At 38.0% G+C, this 18,086-nt stretch overlaps 1 protein-coding gene across 4 annotated transcripts in view; it reads right to left on the bottom strand.

Moving 5' to 3' along the window:
* Window positions 1–456: 456 nt before the first annotated feature.
* The window catches only part of ADD3 (adducin 3), a 94,253-nt gene continuing 76,623 nt past the window's right edge, over window positions 457–18,086 (bottom strand). For 3 of the 4 annotated variants that reach the window (XM_069864215.1, XM_069864214.1, XM_069864218.1), the window contains 13 exons: window positions 14,254–14,392; window positions 13,203–13,354; window positions 12,999–13,079; window positions 11,767–11,916; window positions 10,794–10,937; window positions 10,607–10,705; window positions 9,385–9,567; window positions 8,312–8,569; window positions 7,246–7,365; window positions 5,818–5,907; window positions 4,522–4,645; window positions 3,539–3,634; window positions 457–2,829 (listed from right to left, as the gene is read on the bottom strand). In XM_069864215.1, coding sequence (XP_069720316.1) covers window positions 2,534–2,829; window positions 3,539–3,634; window positions 4,522–4,645; window positions 5,818–5,907; window positions 7,246–7,365; window positions 8,312–8,569; window positions 9,385–9,567; window positions 10,607–10,705; window positions 10,794–10,937; window positions 11,767–11,916; window positions 12,999–13,079; window positions 13,203–13,354; window positions 14,254–14,392 — 1,932 coding nt within the window. In that variant the 3' untranslated portion in view covers window positions 457–2,533. The remainder of the gene's footprint in view (window positions 2,830–3,538; window positions 3,635–4,521; window positions 4,646–5,817; window positions 5,908–7,245; window positions 7,366–8,311; window positions 8,570–9,384; window positions 9,568–10,606; window positions 10,706–10,793; window positions 10,938–11,766; window positions 11,917–12,998; window positions 13,080–13,202; window positions 13,355–14,253; window positions 14,393–18,086) is intronic. The other variant, XM_069864216.1, reaches the window with a different exon arrangement.

Raw genomic sequence — 18,086 nt, 5'->3', positions numbered from 1 at the left:
CCCTACAAAAAACCCTTTGTTTTCATTACCAAAATGAAAAAAAAAAAAAGAGTGATTTCCCACAGGCTATTTCCCTGCTCTGTACTTAACACAGCACTTCAGCCACCCAAGTCCTGCATCTCAGGCTGTTATATATAAACTCACGCTGCAGAGCAGAAGAGAGACCCAGAAGACAGGGAACCATGCCCTGGGAGAGGAAGGTCAACTGGTGTTCAAAGCCACTGCCTGACAACGCTGCACATTTTACGATGGGCCTGTGCTCTTTCATCTCCAGGATCCGTGACAGAGAAAGCAACTGTTCTTCAATAAGATTGGACTATTTTCTTACATAGCTTTCAGAAGAAGCCACCTTCAGAATAAATTCTTGAGAAGTTACGTGCATAATCGAAGCATCTTTTCTACAAGCAAGAGATGCAAGAGCACTGTATGAACAAAAAGCCTGCTATACAAAATCCATCTATTTAAAATACTGTTTATTTGTGATTTAACATTAATTAGCATTACATCTATGAGCAATTTCAGATAACATTTATATATTTTCCACAGGACACAAGAGTTGGCTGGCTCATTCTTTATGCCAAAGCAAGTAAATAGAGGCATTAGCAAAAGGTGCAAATAGTTCACGGTTGCATTTTAAAAAATATTTATGCACATTGCATTCATTTAGATATATTTTTAAAAAAGTTATGAAAAGCGTAGTTCACAGGTTACTTTTTCTACACATGTTGTGATACAACACAAATAATGTAGAACATAAAAAACAAAATAAGCAACTGAAAGTTTCCACTATGATTAAAAACACTGATTCCAGTATTTAGTGATAGCTAGAAAATTGTTTCCAGGATCCATTCCAACATCGCGTTATCTCACTTACACGGCCAAAGCTAACCAGCCCCAAAACATGCTATAATCAACATTTTGCATGCCAAACCACTCTCCAGCCATATTTAACAATTATATATTGTATACTATTTCAACCGGCAATTTGGGAATCACATGGATCTTTAAAATGTACTTCCTATTGCGATGACCGATTTACAGACAGTTTGACACAGCGAAGAAACCCCTATGTTAACGTCTATGTTTAGTTTGTATTTACAATACAGTAAAAGTACTAAAATGACAATATCAGTAAAAATGAGCAAGCGGCAGTACCGCCCTTACCCATGCATGGCACGAGGCTCTGATTTGCTCTGGGTTCATCCAAAGGACAACACAGATTCACGAGACCCTTTTACAATTCAAATGAAAGTGAAGAAAAAAAAAACCCAGAGTGTTGCACTCTGTATGAATCCATACAAATCATTTAAAACGTCTAATATGGAAATGTCACTTTGCTGATTTAATAAAAATATCCCATAATCCATATCATATATTTAAAAAAAATAATCACCAAACTTTTACTTTCTTTGTCTCCTCCTATTTTCTTACTATTTCACTTTCCCTTTTATCAGTTTTGTTTCCTTCATTTGGTTAGGTTAAGAGATTATTTTTCTTCATTCATTAGCAATACCATGAGAGAAAAAGAAACCCCACGAGTAATTTTTAAACATGAATCCAGTTCAATTTTAAATGCTTTTATCTTTTAATTTCTACGTCTCTGGATTCTTGAATTATATTTAAGTATACTCTAAACCAAGCATTCTTAAATACACTCTACTATTAAATGCTTGGTTCACATGCTTACAATACCTTTATACTGAATGGTATACAAACATTTGAACATATAAAATCTTCTTTTGCTTTCCCAGTTAAACTAAATTATCAATGTTAAGTGTATAAAATCCCCCCTCTTGAAAAATAAGGGTTCCCCCCCCAACTGATAGAATAAAAAAGAAGTCTTCAAAAATTATATTTCACTAAAATGAAATATTTGGCAAAAAAGTTACTGAAGAATGGAATTCTGTAGACATTTTGTTTAATTCCAAATAAACTTTCTCTTACACAGTTTTTCCCCTAATATGTGCCAGTGTATAATATTTCTATATGATCTAATCTTAAAAAAGATTTGAAGGTGTGCTGTTAATATGCACCCACTCGAACAGGGGCACAGAAACAAAATATATGGTCAAAATCACAATACAAAAATGTATGATCTGGTTACCAAATGAGACAGCAGTTTTAAAAAGTTGTATGATCACTCAACAGTAACTTTAGTGAAGGCTTTAGCCATACTGAAAAGTTTAAGGTCTGCAAAATACTCCAAGCAGAACTCGCTGCTGCATACTGTGATGGTATCGATCTTGCTGTGCTGGTAACTGAGCACCTGCCAGTGTAGTTCTACATCAAACTAATAAATGTGTCCAAACCTTATAGCAATTTTGGACGCAGTTAAGTGAGAGATGAATAAATTTTCAATTTTTAAAAGGTTTTTTTTTATTTTTTGTTCGTTTGGTTGTTTTGTTTAAAGCAAAACTTCTTCCAGTTCCTTTTTATGTTATAAGTCCAGTTACTGCACACCCCTAACACTACGCTGTTAATGGTCAACTAAAATGTTTAAAATGTGCAATGTCTCCTCACAACAGAACTGCACTTATGCTTCTACTTTCTCCTTCTTTTTACTCTTTTTCAGGAAAGATGGAGTGCGGAATTTCTTCTTCTTCTTTGATGGGGATTTGGAAGGTGACCCTTCAGGGGACAGGGCCTCTTCTATCTTCTCAGAGCTTTTAATGGTAATCTCCACGCTCTCCACAGTACTGGTGGTTAACTGACTGACCCTCTTGGTGAGATCTTCCACATCATGTGCATCATCTTTGCCATTTACCACCACAACTGGCAACTCCACAGATATTAAGTTAGCATTCTGGCCATAGAGATCTTCATGATTTTCTGGAAGAACAGACAATTTCATGATTATTTATGTACACTACCATGCAAAAAAAAAGTATTGAAAATATCTGCAAGTCTGGACTGTGACCGAAAGAACAAAACCAAAGGGTTTAGATGCGGGATTTTCCCCCCCTTTATCTACACTCTTACTTGTTGTAAGCACAAAATACTGTGAAAATGTCATTAAAGGAAAACAAGCTGAAAAAGCCAACCTTATCTCTGCCAGGTGTGTATAAAGCTCAAGCTGGAGGCAACATATGCAGATACAGTCCACACAGCATGTATGTATATAGTCTCCAGCACACTTGGAATTACGCTTTACTGCAAGGGACCGATTTATGAAAATGCAGCCATTCTGTACAGAAGTCTTTGGAGAAATAGACTTGCAAAAATGCCTTCTTAGACTTTGCTGGCAAAGTCTCAGGCAAACCCTAAAATATTAACACTTTCAGTAAAGTAAAAATATAGTATCTATTTCCTGCACCTTATTAATATCCAGGTTTCAGCACGCCCTGTGTTGTTTTGTGAGAATTAGGTATTAGAGAAAATTGGGGAAAACGGCTTTCTAGAAAGAGTTCCACACCCAGACTTGGTAAAAGAGGGTTCTTTTTGGCTCAGTTGACTTCATGCAAGGGTAAGAACACAGTAGAAGAGTGGATGCCTCAAGTTATGAGAGCCATTGGCATTGTACAGAAAGTGCATGGAATACCTTCTAATTTTTCTGGGATATTTTGCGGGGATTGAGTTTGTGACTGAATTTGTGACACAGATGAACCTTCATCTGAGAATAATTCCTGTTCAGCATCTGCAGGACAAGATTTGAATTAGTAGCCATGCAAAGATAAAAATAAGCAAGAACGTCAGTACTAGTGCTACAAGATTTACAGCTCTGCTAGCCTTGCGTTGCTCATGCTGACAACATCAAGAAGCTACAATACACAGTTTAAGCCCTATAGAATTATAGATTTATACATTTTATCTGCCAACAATCATCACATATTAGTTATTTAATAGAAAGCGTTAAAAAGGGCAGCAGGGTTGCATTCAAAGTAGTACACTCCATAGCGTTACCTAGCCATGAGTCTGTGTTATAGTCAGTTAATACGCTGTGCCCTGAATGTGATGTTCAGCAAAAATGTTTCATTACACAGTATAAGCAAAGAAGAATGCATAGTGTTACTGATAAAAAAATTAATAATTCCATATGCATAGTAGCATTGGAAGCAAAAAAAGTGAAAGTAGGCGAGTCTTGCACATTTAGAAAATACAAGAAAAAGTAAAGAAGCCAAGGCCAAACATCTCAGTAAACTTTTGCTCAGCTGGGCACAGACCCAAGCAACTTGATCTAACTTTGGTATCAATTTTGAGGAGAAGGCTGGACTAAGATGACCTTTATGGGCTCTTCCAACCTAAGTTATTCTATAATTCTGACCAAAAAGTCATTACGTTAAAGTGTGTTTCTGTCAACCCCACTTCTGTGCAAACCTTTCTTTGCTTTAATTTTAGTACTAATCAAAGTGAAAAAAATAATAAAAAATTTGACTGCCTCAAGGAATGATGAGTGCTAAAGTAATTGTCAACAGCATACGCTAGTAATTAACATGTATGTATTGTTTACGGTAGATATTTTCAAACTAAAAATGAGCTTATTATTCAAATGCAAACACCAACATTTAAAAAACCACCACTCACCTTCCAATCCTTGCTGCTTGCGCTCAATTGTTTTCTTGTACTCTTCCAGTTCCTTTTCTGTGAGATGGCTGAACGGGTTGGGTGGTGCTGGCGGCGCATGCTCATCTTCTTCAAACTGCATTGGCTGAGAAAATTTAACAGTTAAAAAAAAAGAGAAGCAAGCACGGTGTACATGGGTCACGGTTTTTGTCCAAAGTTTGGTGGCACCGGACTAGCAGGGAATACAGGAGAAAAACATAGATGCATCCAGATAAAAATTACCCCATTTAATAGGCATTCACACAGTAACAAATAGCAACTACCGAGCTGTAAATCACCATCCTTTTGCAGCAGCACAATCATTATATGAGGGGAGGGTTGTATCAAGGGAGACAGCTTCAGAATAGAGACCTGCCTCAACTGACTATTCAGGGATTAATATACTTTTCAGAGAAATGAAAGTCCTTTAACAGTAGGGATTCAAAAACAAGTTTTCCCATATTTCCTGCAAATGCCCCAAGTTCTAGGAATTTTTTTGTAAGAAACTAATCGTGCTCATATTCCAGGAATCTAATTGGAAGAGTCCTTCCGAGATGAATGTTACAATGACAAAATTAAAATGATTCTCATATTGAAAAAAACCTCATTTGGACGATATTCTTTTTGCCTGGCATAAATAAGCAGACTCAATGTTATCTCAAAAGAATAGTGGAAACCAAAATCAGGAAATAGATGTACATGGACAGTTTGAAACTCTTTAGAACTATAGAGTTCCAATTACAATTCATCACAGTTTTTTAGATCACCCTATTAGGAATATCCTACTACTTCAAGTAAGTATATTCTATTCAAGAAAAGATTAGTGCGGACAGGTAAGAAACTGGAAACCTTCCCAGTAAGAACCCTGTTTCTAATGAAAGCTGCCTCCTGCATGGTCCCATCCCATCTTTTAAACTCATGTTTTTTCTGGGCCTCAATCATTTCCTTTAGCAGTGGTTCCCCTGACTAATGAAAAGATTATTTTTGGCACCGGGCATTGCGAAATTCATCACTCTTCAGCTTAAATAGTCTTAGCCAGGGATCCTACTTCATCAATATCAATGACAGGCAAACTTACCACGCATATCTCCATTGGAAACTAACATTTTAAACCTCTGAAATGAAACATGAATAAAAAATATCACATATTCAAAACTGGCATTAAAATAATCAGTTTTAACAAGGCATTTTGAAAGAAAGTGGTCCAAAGTGATGTTTGAAAGACAGGCAGCGAAATAACCCAAATATTTGTAAATCAATCAATAATGTCCTACTTACTGGACTTGGCTTTTTATCCACGACAATCCCAGCAAGCAGCTGAGACTGTGGTCCTGCTGTCTTCAGGTCATATCGGTTTTGCTCCCTTATCTACATGGAGAAAATAAACTGCGTTAGAAACAGATACTTGATTAACAAATCCTATGCCCATTACTTTTGCAAAGCCAGTAATGCTGCCAGCAGTGAAAGGCCGAGGATCAAGCTGTACACTGCTTCACCTAAAAATGTATATATGTCCTTCCACCTCTGAATACACTGCATGTGTTGTTTAGCCCTTTGAGTACTTCTGAATATCCATCCCAGTCCCAGCTCCTGCACTTCAAGCAAGCCAATATTTAGGAAATAAGCTCCAAAGTCTGTCTCTGAACCAACCCATGAATGACCCATGTTAAGCTACTGGAGAGATGTCCGTGGTCACGATGGTTGGTAAAGTTTTTCCTGCTGTGAATAATTCACTATTATCTCCAAACCAACAGCCCTGTAGCTTCAGCTTGTCAGTGCTTAAAAGACAGACAGGTCAGATATAAATACAAATACAGAACATATAAAAAAATTCTACAGCAGAAAAATAGGAATATACTATCTAACGAGACAGTGACATGCATGAATTTTAAAATCATTATATGGCACTTGTATTATTAATCTCCAGCTGATTAGAGGGTACCTTTCCAGTTCTAACAAAAGGATTTGCTCCTTCTGACTCCATTTCAGTTCCCATGAACACTGATACAGTGCTTCCCAAAAAAGAAAAAAATACATAATCAAATAGAAAGTGTCCTGAATATCTGTTAATACAGTTGTGCCTAGGGTGGAGTATTTGGTCAGTCGACAGTCGGCATCTTATCTCACTGACTTTCCCTTCCAGCACATATTTGTGCTTACAGAGAAGTCCAATAATAATCTCTCATTTTCTTTATTTATGGCCAACAGTAAATGGAAAACCGTAGCAACTCCAGCTTAATAAGTGCTAGGCAAATTAATAGAGAACAGAGTAAGAGTACAGTTTGAGCCTGAATCATGCTGTAGATGATGCACAGCGATTCAATTCATGTTGATACTTTATCATCCACTGATACTTAATTATCCACTGAACATAATGCTAAACAGCAGCAACTACCATTTCCAATCTATCATTTCCAGAGTTAATATTCATCTTTCTTAAAACTATTGCATTCAAAATTTATATATCTATGCACGCACATATTTCACGTGTACCTACAGACCATACGTATCATGCATGTAAATACATGCTTTTTAGTGCCAAAAATCACATACAATGTAAGAAACTTCTTAGTAAAATCAGAACATGTTATTTTACTGTTGTGTTGAATCAATACTTGAACATATGATTTTATTTGGAAATGTTAAAATAAAATTATAATTATATTTGGAAATGTTAAAATTTTAATTTCATTACACTTCTTTTACCTTATTTCTCTTTTCCAACACTTCACTTGGGTTTGTGTTCAGAGGAACAAATTGATTTGGATCTTCAATTTTGATTGGCGTTCCTCCACTCGTCTTGGAGGAGTCATCAGCTTTCATCCACTTGAACAGAAAAAAAAAATTAAAAAATGACAGCCACAACATAATTGCAACATCTTAGTAGTTTGTGTGTTTGCCCAAGAGGATGTAAGTTGCCTTGAACATGTATCATCAAGATTACTTTTTTAAATACTCAAACATATTCCTGAAAAATGCAGTATTGTCTACTAATTAAGTCATATTTAGAAAGGCTCACGCTTCCTGGTAACTGGCACATAGATCCATCAGCTCCAGAACCCTCGTTCATGGAATCAACTTCCACCTCTCTTAACCGACGTCTGTAGTTTTTTTCCTTTGTAAACAGGGTTCTAAATCAGTTGCTGAGGGTGCTTCTTCCAAATTTAAAATTACAAACTCCCTGGCTTGCCAGCAGGAGGAGCTGTTGCTTTTACAGTTGTACTGTGCAACTGGGAGGAGAGAACTATTTCTCTAGGCTGGAAGCATCTTGGTGAGCCAAAGGAGGAGGAAAAATCTCGATTATCATTAAAAGCAGTACTGTGAATAGACTTTTTGAAGTCTGTTTTCAGTAGGGTCACAGTCAGGAACAACACAGAGATGAATTAGAGCTCGTGCATCCCATCCCTCGTGCAGAAAAGAGAACAGCCCAGGGGTGATTTAAACCCTTACTATGTTTGGTGGATCATCAATAGCGCAAAAAGATGTGGTAGAAAAACTGTCTTCTACTTTGGGAATCAGAAGAGCTAGTAACAAAAGGGAACTCATTGCTTAATTTTATGATAAACTGCTACTCTTCCAAACAACCACCTCCCCTTCCCCAAACAGAGACGCCTCTTAGTAGTAATGTCATTAAGTTTCCCCAACTGTATTTTTATTTGCTTGATAAATTTATTTGCTAATCCTGTTAAAGATTTCATGATATAAATTGTGAGTAGTTCACTTTCTCTCAAGTAGCACAAAAAGTAAGTAACTGCCTAAAATATCGACCTACCGTGATCTTAGTCCTGGGACTGGCTTCCCCGTTCCAGGACTCCTCAGGCACATTAACTTTCAAGTATGTGTTCGGAGAGTTCAGCCACCTTGTCTTTTCTCTCTGTTGCCTCTGCGCCAGGAATTTCAGGGGGGAAAGTGGGACTGTATCATCTTCAAAGGAAAAGGCAGTCACAGTGGCTGGGATCTCAACGTCACTTTTATGTCTGGGTTTTTCCCTGACCAACGGTTGCCTATAGGCATAGCCAGTTCTGTATCCCTACAGAGGGGGGACAAAAAAAAAGTGTTTTAAATAAGTTTAAAAATAATAATAAAAAATAAAATCGGAAAAAGGTATCCAAAGAAGTCATGGAAGTTTTGTGCTGTCCTATATGCACTGAACAGATCCACCGAACTCTTTAGGGAACAGGCTAGTGTGGTTGTCCATCATTCATTCATACTAGGAACATCAAGAGACCCATTTAAAATACAGTACGGCAACAGCTGCATATGACCCCACTCACACTTCACCTTCCTCCCACTTTCATGTGATCACCAAATGACTCCCTGCTCAGGTTATGACCGAGTCAGCTACCATGAGGATATTTATTTGTCTTGCACAACGGCACTTCCCAGTTCGTGGCACTCCCTCATTCCTTGCTCTATTTGTAGTAAAGGCTGTTCCAGAATTCTTACTGCAGTCTTCGAACAGATCACTATCATCTCATTTCCTAATATTAGCGTTAATAACAACACGTAGAGGGAATCTCCTACGTTTATTTACTAGGCAGTGACTAAAATATATTTTTACTATTAAGCTACTATAAAGAGCAAATAGGTTCATGAGATAAGTTGGGCAAAATTTAACTTCAAAACATTCTAAGTTCTTATCAAGACAGGATACTATTATTAGATACAGTGACATAATAAAAACTAAACCAAGCAGAAGAGATTTCATACACAATAGAAGCTCCTCCATCTTCATTTTCAAACTCGCAAAGGAACCAAAAAAATAGTTTGCTTTACAGAAGCTAATCCTGCATTTAAAGGCTGAAAGAAAATAGACGGACAACATCACCATCAACATGCTCTCACCAGGTTGTCCAGCATGCGCATGAGGGCTTCAAATTCTTGCTCCCCAACTTTCCATTTTTGCTGTGAAGCCATATTAACTCCACCTCCTCCGGTCGCTGCCACAGCGTGTGTGGAAGGCTTGAACTTCTGCAGATCCAGTAGTAGGAGATTGTCTATCCCACCTGCTCCAGCTAATGCATGAACCTAGAAACATCAACGAGTATCTCATTTGTGGAAAAGTTTTACATTCTCTGCTTTTCTGAATTCACAGGAGAAACATACTTAAAACACACGCTGCAGTTATCACTCAGGCTAAACTTCTACTGTGCAAAAATGTATTAAAATGTACAGTACATGATTCTTATGGAAAGGATGACAATATCTGCCAATAATTGCATTTTGAAGGAGAGTAGACTCAAACACTAGGTTTCAGAGTGCCTTTCTGCAACACAAGACTAAAAATTTTTCATTTTTTAATCTGTTTCAAAATGAATGAGTGATTGAATTCAAGATGAAAAACGTGGCAAGGGAGAAAAGGAAAGGAGTGGGAGACTTCCATCTGCAGTTCTTAACACCTGCCTGGGATGACAGGATTGCTGGAGAAGGAGTTAAAAGCAAAGTGAGGAAGTTTCCGTGGATGAGCTAAAGAGTTATGGAAGGTAAAGACACATTCAGTGGTCTCTCTCCACAGCTTACAGATAATAACCAGATGCCTACCTAAATAGTTAAAGTTAGACAAAATGGAAACAACTGATTATGGAACTCAATATATTTTTGAATGCACTACCGTCTGCCATTTCTCCAAAGGCCTTTTGTTTATTTGGTTTTATAAATCTTTGTGATCATGAGGAGAAGCACCTTCCCTCATCGCAACATTCACCTTCCATAAACGACCTGGATGTCAAGAAATTTTAATTCACACTTCCACATGCAGCAAGTGCCACTGAATCTATTATCCAACAGATTGCCTGCATGACGCTTACTCTTCACAGCATGGAACAAAGCCTCTACCGTTCAGAGTGTAACACCACCAGTACTCATTCCAGGGAGAGCAACACAGAATTTATGCTGCTCCTTCTATATTGTCCTAATTATTCAAATTTCTCTGACTTCGACCTGGCAATTGATTACTGGATCCACAACCCCAAATGCTTTGTTATGTTAGAGATTTCCCATCTGGGATGTAATCTGTAAGTCAGCAGCCTAAGCATTTGGAATTAAATACAGATAAATTTTCTCTCACCTGTGTTTCACAGGCCAGTTGCACATTGAAAATATAGTGGAATGCTTCTTCCAGCGTCTCTCCCAGTGCTACCACACCATGGTTTCTCAAGACTAATACCTAGTAAATGAAGACACTAATGTTAAATGGTAGAAACTGGCGCAGAACATGAAAATTGGTTATGAAGAGCGTGAATGAGGTTGAATACCTTGCAACTGGGTCCAAGAACTTTCTGAAGCTGAATTCTCTCTTCCTGCTCATCAAGAGATCCCTGGTAGTTGTAATAAGCAACATCTCCCAGAATCAGAGCCTCCTGTGATATGGGAAGGATGCCACACTTCATGGATGAAACCTGTTTCGAGAAAATGAAGTACTACTAATTAGGAAAAAAAAGACATACTTATAACCCACAGTTCTGCCACCCAAGCCTTAGCAGGATGTACTTTGTATCTTTGCTAGGAGACAAAGAAATTCTTCATTGTGAAAGCTTAGAAACAATGCCTCCCCCGCCTCAAGTCTAATTTGCAGTAGGGTGACAGAGCAGCTGCTACCCAGCCTTGGGAGAGATTCATTATAGGACAAGATAAATTATCCAAACTAAGTTAACTTTTGTGATTTTTCATAGAATTATAGAATGGTTTGAGTTGGAAGGGACCTTAATGATACCCAGTTCCAACCCCTGCACCATGGGCAGGGACACGCTCCACGGGATCAGGTTGCCCAAAGCCTCATCCAACCTGGTCTCGAACACTTCCAGGGATGGGGCAGCCGCTTCCTCTCTGGGCAACCCATTCCAATGCCTCACCACCCTCACAGTAAAAAATTTCTTCCTAATATCTCATCTAAATCTCCCCTCTTTCAGCTTAAAACCATTACTCCTTGTCCTGTCACTGCACTCCCTGGTAAAGAGCCCCTCACCAGCTTTCCTGTAGGCCCCCTTTAATGTGCTGGAATTTTAGCCACGTTTAATTCTCAGCATAAGCCTACTTAATGGTTTTTCCATCTTCCCCACATTTGTAACTTAAAAAAGCTAGTATAAATGTAGTTATCCATTCTTCATCACTGTAGGGTTAATGTTAAAAACAAAACTGCCACGAACAGTGATTCAGATCAGAAATGTGCTCTAAGATCATAAAGTAAACCTGTTTTCTTTTTGTCTTTATGCTAGAAGGAAGACTTACAGCTGCTGTTGCAGGGGTGTGTATGTGTATTACACATCTGACATCAGGGCGCGTGGAGTAGATGGCAACATGTGGACTGAATCCTGCGCTGTCAATACTTAGAGTTGTACTTCCCTGGTCAACTACATCTCCTAGGATATTCACTTTAACCTGGAAAATCAAACAAATGAACAACATTCAAAAAGCTTGTGACAACTGCCATTATATACAAACTACTCTCCTTTTCTTACTTGGCAAGAAATTTACCCTCACATATGTAGGGCTCAGAGCATGAAAAATGTAGAAAAGCAGCCATGAATCTGTGCATCAATAAATCATCCTGCTGTTCAGGTACTTGATAATTGTTGGAAGTCCAGCCATGGAAGAAATAAAGATAAGACCCAGATACAACATATATTCCTCTTTGGTATAGCTGACCTTTCCTCGTTTCTGACTTTCAAAAATGAATTTCTTTAACATTTTTTTACATTTCAAATATGAAGAAAATTCTGCCTCTGAGAAATTTCCAGTAAGAAAATTAAGTCCATAGGGAATTTTCAATTGCATGAGGACATTTAAATAATAATTTAAACAAAATAATTGAATAATTTTAACAAAAACTAACACAACCTTCTTCTCATGTTTGTATTTTGGTTCTGTGTCTGCTAGTGTAATGCTATTGATCTCAGTCTGCTACCCTTTCCAGCTGCAAGTAGTTTCTCTACAGATATGAACTGACATGAAGAACATACAGCAGGTACTTCACGAAAAGGTGTGTGATTTAGCAGCTACCATTGCCTATAGGCTTATCTGTAGTGTCACCTAGCTCTGTTGCTAGACCTCGGGAAGATTTTTCAACCTTATTTCCCCACCTATAAAGATAAAAGCTAATTCTACCAATACTACTCCTACAGAATCCTTTCATATGCATCACCACATTGTCAGGTTATAAAAAGGTTGCTGTTATATTGAGACTATTTGATGAGCTTCATCAGACAGGAGAACAAAACTTTACTGCTCCACACTGAAGCTGAAGACAAAGCAACAGAAAGCAAAGCTAAACCCAAAAAGAAATGCTGAGGACAAGGGATGCTAGAAACTTAAACACTTAATCAGCTTTTCATGTGGTAGGTAAACATTAAAAAACAAATCACAGCATGATTGTAGTTTACAAGTTCATTTTAGCAGCCACAAAAGTCTGATCAGCCAACAGGCTGATCTTTGCTGATTATTACAGCAGGTGAATCACGTACCAAATTGGAAGCTGAAGCTTCAGAAAAGGACAGACCTCTTGGAATGATTAGAATATGGTCATGTTCTTTGCTTACTCTTACCTGCAAAGGAGGAAGAAAACGGATTACTGATCTATTTCTGAATTTATATTATTCAGAGGGAAAATTAATTTGAATAAATAGGTAAGATTCCAAATAAAACCTTTTATTATCCAAAATACTTACTGTGATATAGGCATTTGGCAGATGTGCCCACCCAAACAAGTCAGCCAATCTATATAAACTGGCTAACTTGCAACGAGTAAGTTTTTCTCCTTTAACAAATGAGGAGGTATCTATTCCAGGTAGATCATTGATGGGTGTAATCATCCCATGGCCTGAAAAACAGATTAAAAAAGATGATGGCCAGTCGGACAATTAGATAACTTCTAGCTATTTCATGATCTTCCAGAAGCAGTGTATTTTAATTGTTAGCATAGCAGTACTCCCAGAATTTAAGTCTTCATCACTTTTTCAAACATGACAGAGGTGGAGTACAGGTTTCCTTTCAAGTGCCACTTGGATTGTGAGCTCTGTCCTAATTCAAAGTTCCTATACAGGACTTGAACTACACTTTAATACATTTGCCAATAATGAAGTATTTTTACATGTTGCACTGAAAATTACAGGATTTATATAAATAGGCACACCTGCTGGATTTCTAACAAAAATATAACTAATCTAAAGAGATCTCCCAGTCTAAGCACTTTAATTTAGTTGTAATGAAGAAATTAGGATTAGTGCAAGAGTTCTCAAACCACTAGACAGAGGGGATCACCTCTTAACAGAGAAAACACAAAGATCCATTTATCTCTTTGACTTGCGACTACGCAAACATACACTTCTGCCCTTCATGAGCAGTTGGACTGCAGTCTCATTGACCAGCCAGAGACACAGAGACAAGATTATTTGGGCTCTCTGCTGTTCCCTTGGACTGGTTTATTAAAATCAACTCTGAAAAGCCATTTTGGAACCAACTTCAGTTAACCTTTTATTAGCAAATTCTAGAATAACTGAGTATAAGGACTCCAAACATTTTGGATATCATTATATAAGTCAAAGAATTTGAGAAAAAGAAGCCTAAAAAGTTAAAACTACCACCTCTACTACTTCACAGGTGAAGCAAGCTCTGACAGAACTTTCACTCAAAGAAAGAGGAGATCCCAGCATTGCTAAGCCTCAGTGATCTTAAAAAAAAGGAAGAGAAAAAGTGCAATTTTATGCATAATTCACTTACTGAGTGAAGATGCAGAAAAACCTGAAAAAGAGCTTGCTGTAATGTAGTCAGCAATCTGCTGTAATGCAAGCAGTCCAGTGGGGTTATTGCCCTTCTTCATCTGTTCTTGAATAAGGCATTCCAGATCCTCTCTAAACGCCTGTAGAAACATTTGAGAATCATCAGGGAAACCTGGCATTGATAGAAACAAGACTATTATGGGTGGGGCTGGTATCTTTGCCTGTTATTAATGTTACATGACACTTCCCCTTAGACCTTGTTTTTAGCTGCTTATAACTTTGTCAAACTTTAACTATCTCACCTAAACGTCGCATGCTAAGTATTGGCAACCTGGTGGGTGGGAGGAAGGAGTTTGGTCACAAAGGGTTAACTGTTTCCCAAACCAAGACAAGATAAAATGTATTTTTGTAAATGATAACAAAAAACCACTTTTATCAATAATGAGTTATCCATAGTTTGGAAGAGGTACTTGAAATTCGATCCAGATGTGTTGCTTTTCATGCTGGATATTCTTTTAATTCTGTGATCCCTCTGAAAATCCATCCAAATTTGATAAAGTTACAAACAACCGGAAAACTGGATTTCATCCATACTCAAGTAATATCACAGGCATGCAAAAAATTGAAGGAAGGTTGACATGCCATCTTCTCTGTATTTCTTCCCTTCTCCCAAAGCAAAATCCCCTTTCCTCTTCTCCTGTATAAAATGTCCGCAACCCCAAGAGAAATTCATGAAAAAGGATTCACGGTATCAAATCTAATACACAAAGCACTGTGGACAAAGTCTGTTCCTTCTAGATGACAGACAGATTAACCACTATCTACAACACACACGTGTTCTAGGCCTACTTCAGCCCTGACATTTCTAGACTAAGTAAATTCTGTTCCTTCAAATTTTCCTTAGAGGTTATATTTTCTAACTCTCTCATTATTTCTTGGCAGCTCATTCCAGCTTTTGTCTCAACGAGCAAAACATAAAGCTGCATACAACACGAGCTGAGGTGTACTGCAAATGCTCTTGCTGGTTCATTCCAGAAAGACATTTGGTGTCTTTACCACATAGCTGACTCTAATTATAACTCCGGGCTATTCCCAGTAGGTAATTGCTCCCTTCAGTTTGCCTTTCTTAGCGAAGTACTTGCTCTCAACTTAAAAAAAGAAAGTAGTTATGTATGGTAAATGTAATTTCTCACTGAATTTTATTTCAGTCCTCCAAAACACTTGATTTGTTTGGTTAAATCCACCAATCTCATGGCATAATTTGCTCATCAACAGCTTTGACTCTAAAAGAGAGAGTGATACCAGACGGATATGGGAGGTGGATCAGCACTGGGAGCCTGTTAAGGGAAAATCATGGGAGGTAATTCTGGAGAAGTAATTGCCAGAAAGACAAACAAGAATCTGTGGAAAGCAGCAAGTGGTTGGAGAAAACATCCTGACTTTCATTCTTCATCTATCAGTGGACAACTGTGAAACTCACTCCCTTCAACCTGGTTCGGCTCCAAGGATGGCCATCATCATCATTATGACTCCATTTTCCAATGGCAACGTGGGTATCACCCTTACTGACACAATAACAAGAACCATTCCTAGCCTGGGACTCACTAGAAAAGAAATCCACTATTTTTTTCTCTTCACATGCCTCAGCACATGGCCCCGTGCCTTTTCTGCACGGTACTCATACTCTGTTGAAATTATTATTTATCTGATAAGATTTTCTCTGGGCAGGTAATTACTGTGAATCCAAGTGCTTCACAATCATTAACTCACTGATTCCCAAAACACGCCTTTAGGATGCGTCACTTCCACAGAACAGAAGCGCGGAGGTTGAGGTCGGATGATTCCACCAGTTGGGACATTAATTTTGGGAGTTCCAGAGCCTCATTTGCAGAGCACTGAGCACTAAGTAGCTTTCTACATACTCAAAGCACAACTCTCAGTGAAAATCCGAGTGCAGCACTGAATGTTCTAACATGCACAGCCACACCAAGGGGCATACACAGAAAATCACAATCTGAAAGACCAGGAAACAGATGATTCAGCACCGTCTCTGACAGACCAGTTTAAATCCTTGAGGCTGACTTGCACCTGAACCAGAGCACTTCTCACGACAACAAAAGGGGTTTTGAATGAAATTCAGATTTATACAATCCCCTGTAGAAGACAATGATTTTTCACATAACTGGAAGAAAACATTTTGGTGGTAAAACACCTCACAGTGCATAGAAAAAGAAGGCAAGGTCCATGTTCTATTATGTTCTACCAATCTGCTTGAAAGTGCAAAAAATGTAAAATAACAACAGAGGTTCTTTCTTGTCCCTTAGCACATCATAACCCTCACATTACAGAAGGTGTTCCCCTACACCCTAAAAATCCCCAACACACACAAAACACTTTCAAGCACCAGCTATCCCAGTGCCAGCTCACCTTTCTGTTAATGGTTCACCATAAGGCTATAGTTTTATGGCACTTTCTTCTGCTACTGTGATCTATTAAAATTAGAGAGACAACGGCCAGCCAATATTTTTCATCAGCAAGCTACACTAACACTTATTTTCAAATTCTGTCATTCCAAGTTATTCAATTACTTCTGAAATATTCCCGAAAGAGGATGCCTACAAGAAAGTTCTGCAAGGCTGAAATGCTCTTTCACTCTTGTTTACATTCTGTATATAAGAAAACTGCACATTTGTAGTCTCCTGGGGGCCACATGGAAGACAGAACTCACAAAATTTATGGACCTGCTTCTCTGGGCGGAGGTGGAGGAAAACAGTTATCTGTATTGCACTAAATCACTCCAATTTCTATCCAACAACGACGCCAAAAAAGATCTGCAAAAGCATTTACAGTAAAGTCTTATTAGTCATATTCAGACCATTTTTGTTAAACTTGTACGGGTAATGTAACTTCTATAGCAGATAAAAGGTAATGTAATGTATTTTGGGTAATTTTTGACAGAAATTTCTTTTTTCTTGTTGTATTTTTAATTCTTCTGCTTTCTGTTCATGCTGGTTTGATTCTTCAGAGCTTAGTTTTGCTCTTTGATGCTAACAGTAGTATGTTATACACTTGCTGAGCCTACTACAGATGAGGATTTAGTGTTGTATCAATAATGCTGTTAAACCAAACAACCAGCTTTCCTTAAAAATCATTTCAGGAATAATACAAAATAGGTAAAAGCCAGGGCAAGTAGCAAGTATGGAGGTTTGGAAATGAGCTGTAAAACAGAAGTGAGGATATGGATGAAATGCATAAAACTAAAGTATGCCATTTATCCACATGCCAATGCACAACAATATTTTCTAGCAAACTGCAGCCTTCAACGTGCCATGCATGACTCGCATACATTCCTCCGTGCATAATTACGGCTATTTCAATACCTTTCATTCACTGCTACAGACCTCTTAAAATTCAGATTTGTATGTCCTCAAGATAACCATCCCACATGTGCTAACACAACCTTCCTCCGTGTCTCGTAATTCCCAATGAGATCATGTGAAGTGCATCACATTCTTCTGGGGAACAATTTACCGTAAATACTAGCTATTAAATGAATGATATTTATTGAAGCTTTCACTGTACAGCACTTAGTTCTGACAAACCACTACCATAATTTTGGTATCTGCTTCTGAAACCTTAACTGTAGCCTCGAGTCCAGGCTGTTTGGTTTTGCTTTCATTCACAAGACTGCAACATATATATATCTCGCATTACACTGCAACTGCCCACAAGTGACCAAGTAAAACTTGCAGCTGAGAGAGATGTTGCCAGAAAGATGGCAAACACTCTGTTCTGGCAAAACCCAGACATTTTTGAAGTGGAAAGGTCACTAGT

Source organism: Phaenicophaeus curvirostris, chromosome 9 (assembly GCF_032191515.1).
Source record: "Phaenicophaeus curvirostris isolate KB17595 chromosome 9, BPBGC_Pcur_1.0, whole genome shotgun sequence".
NCBI classification, from domain to species: domain Eukaryota; kingdom Metazoa; phylum Chordata; class Aves; order Cuculiformes; family Cuculidae; genus Phaenicophaeus; species Phaenicophaeus curvirostris.
The sequence above is the reverse complement of the archived record's forward strand: the minus strand, read 5'-3'. Positions and strand labels throughout refer to the sequence as shown.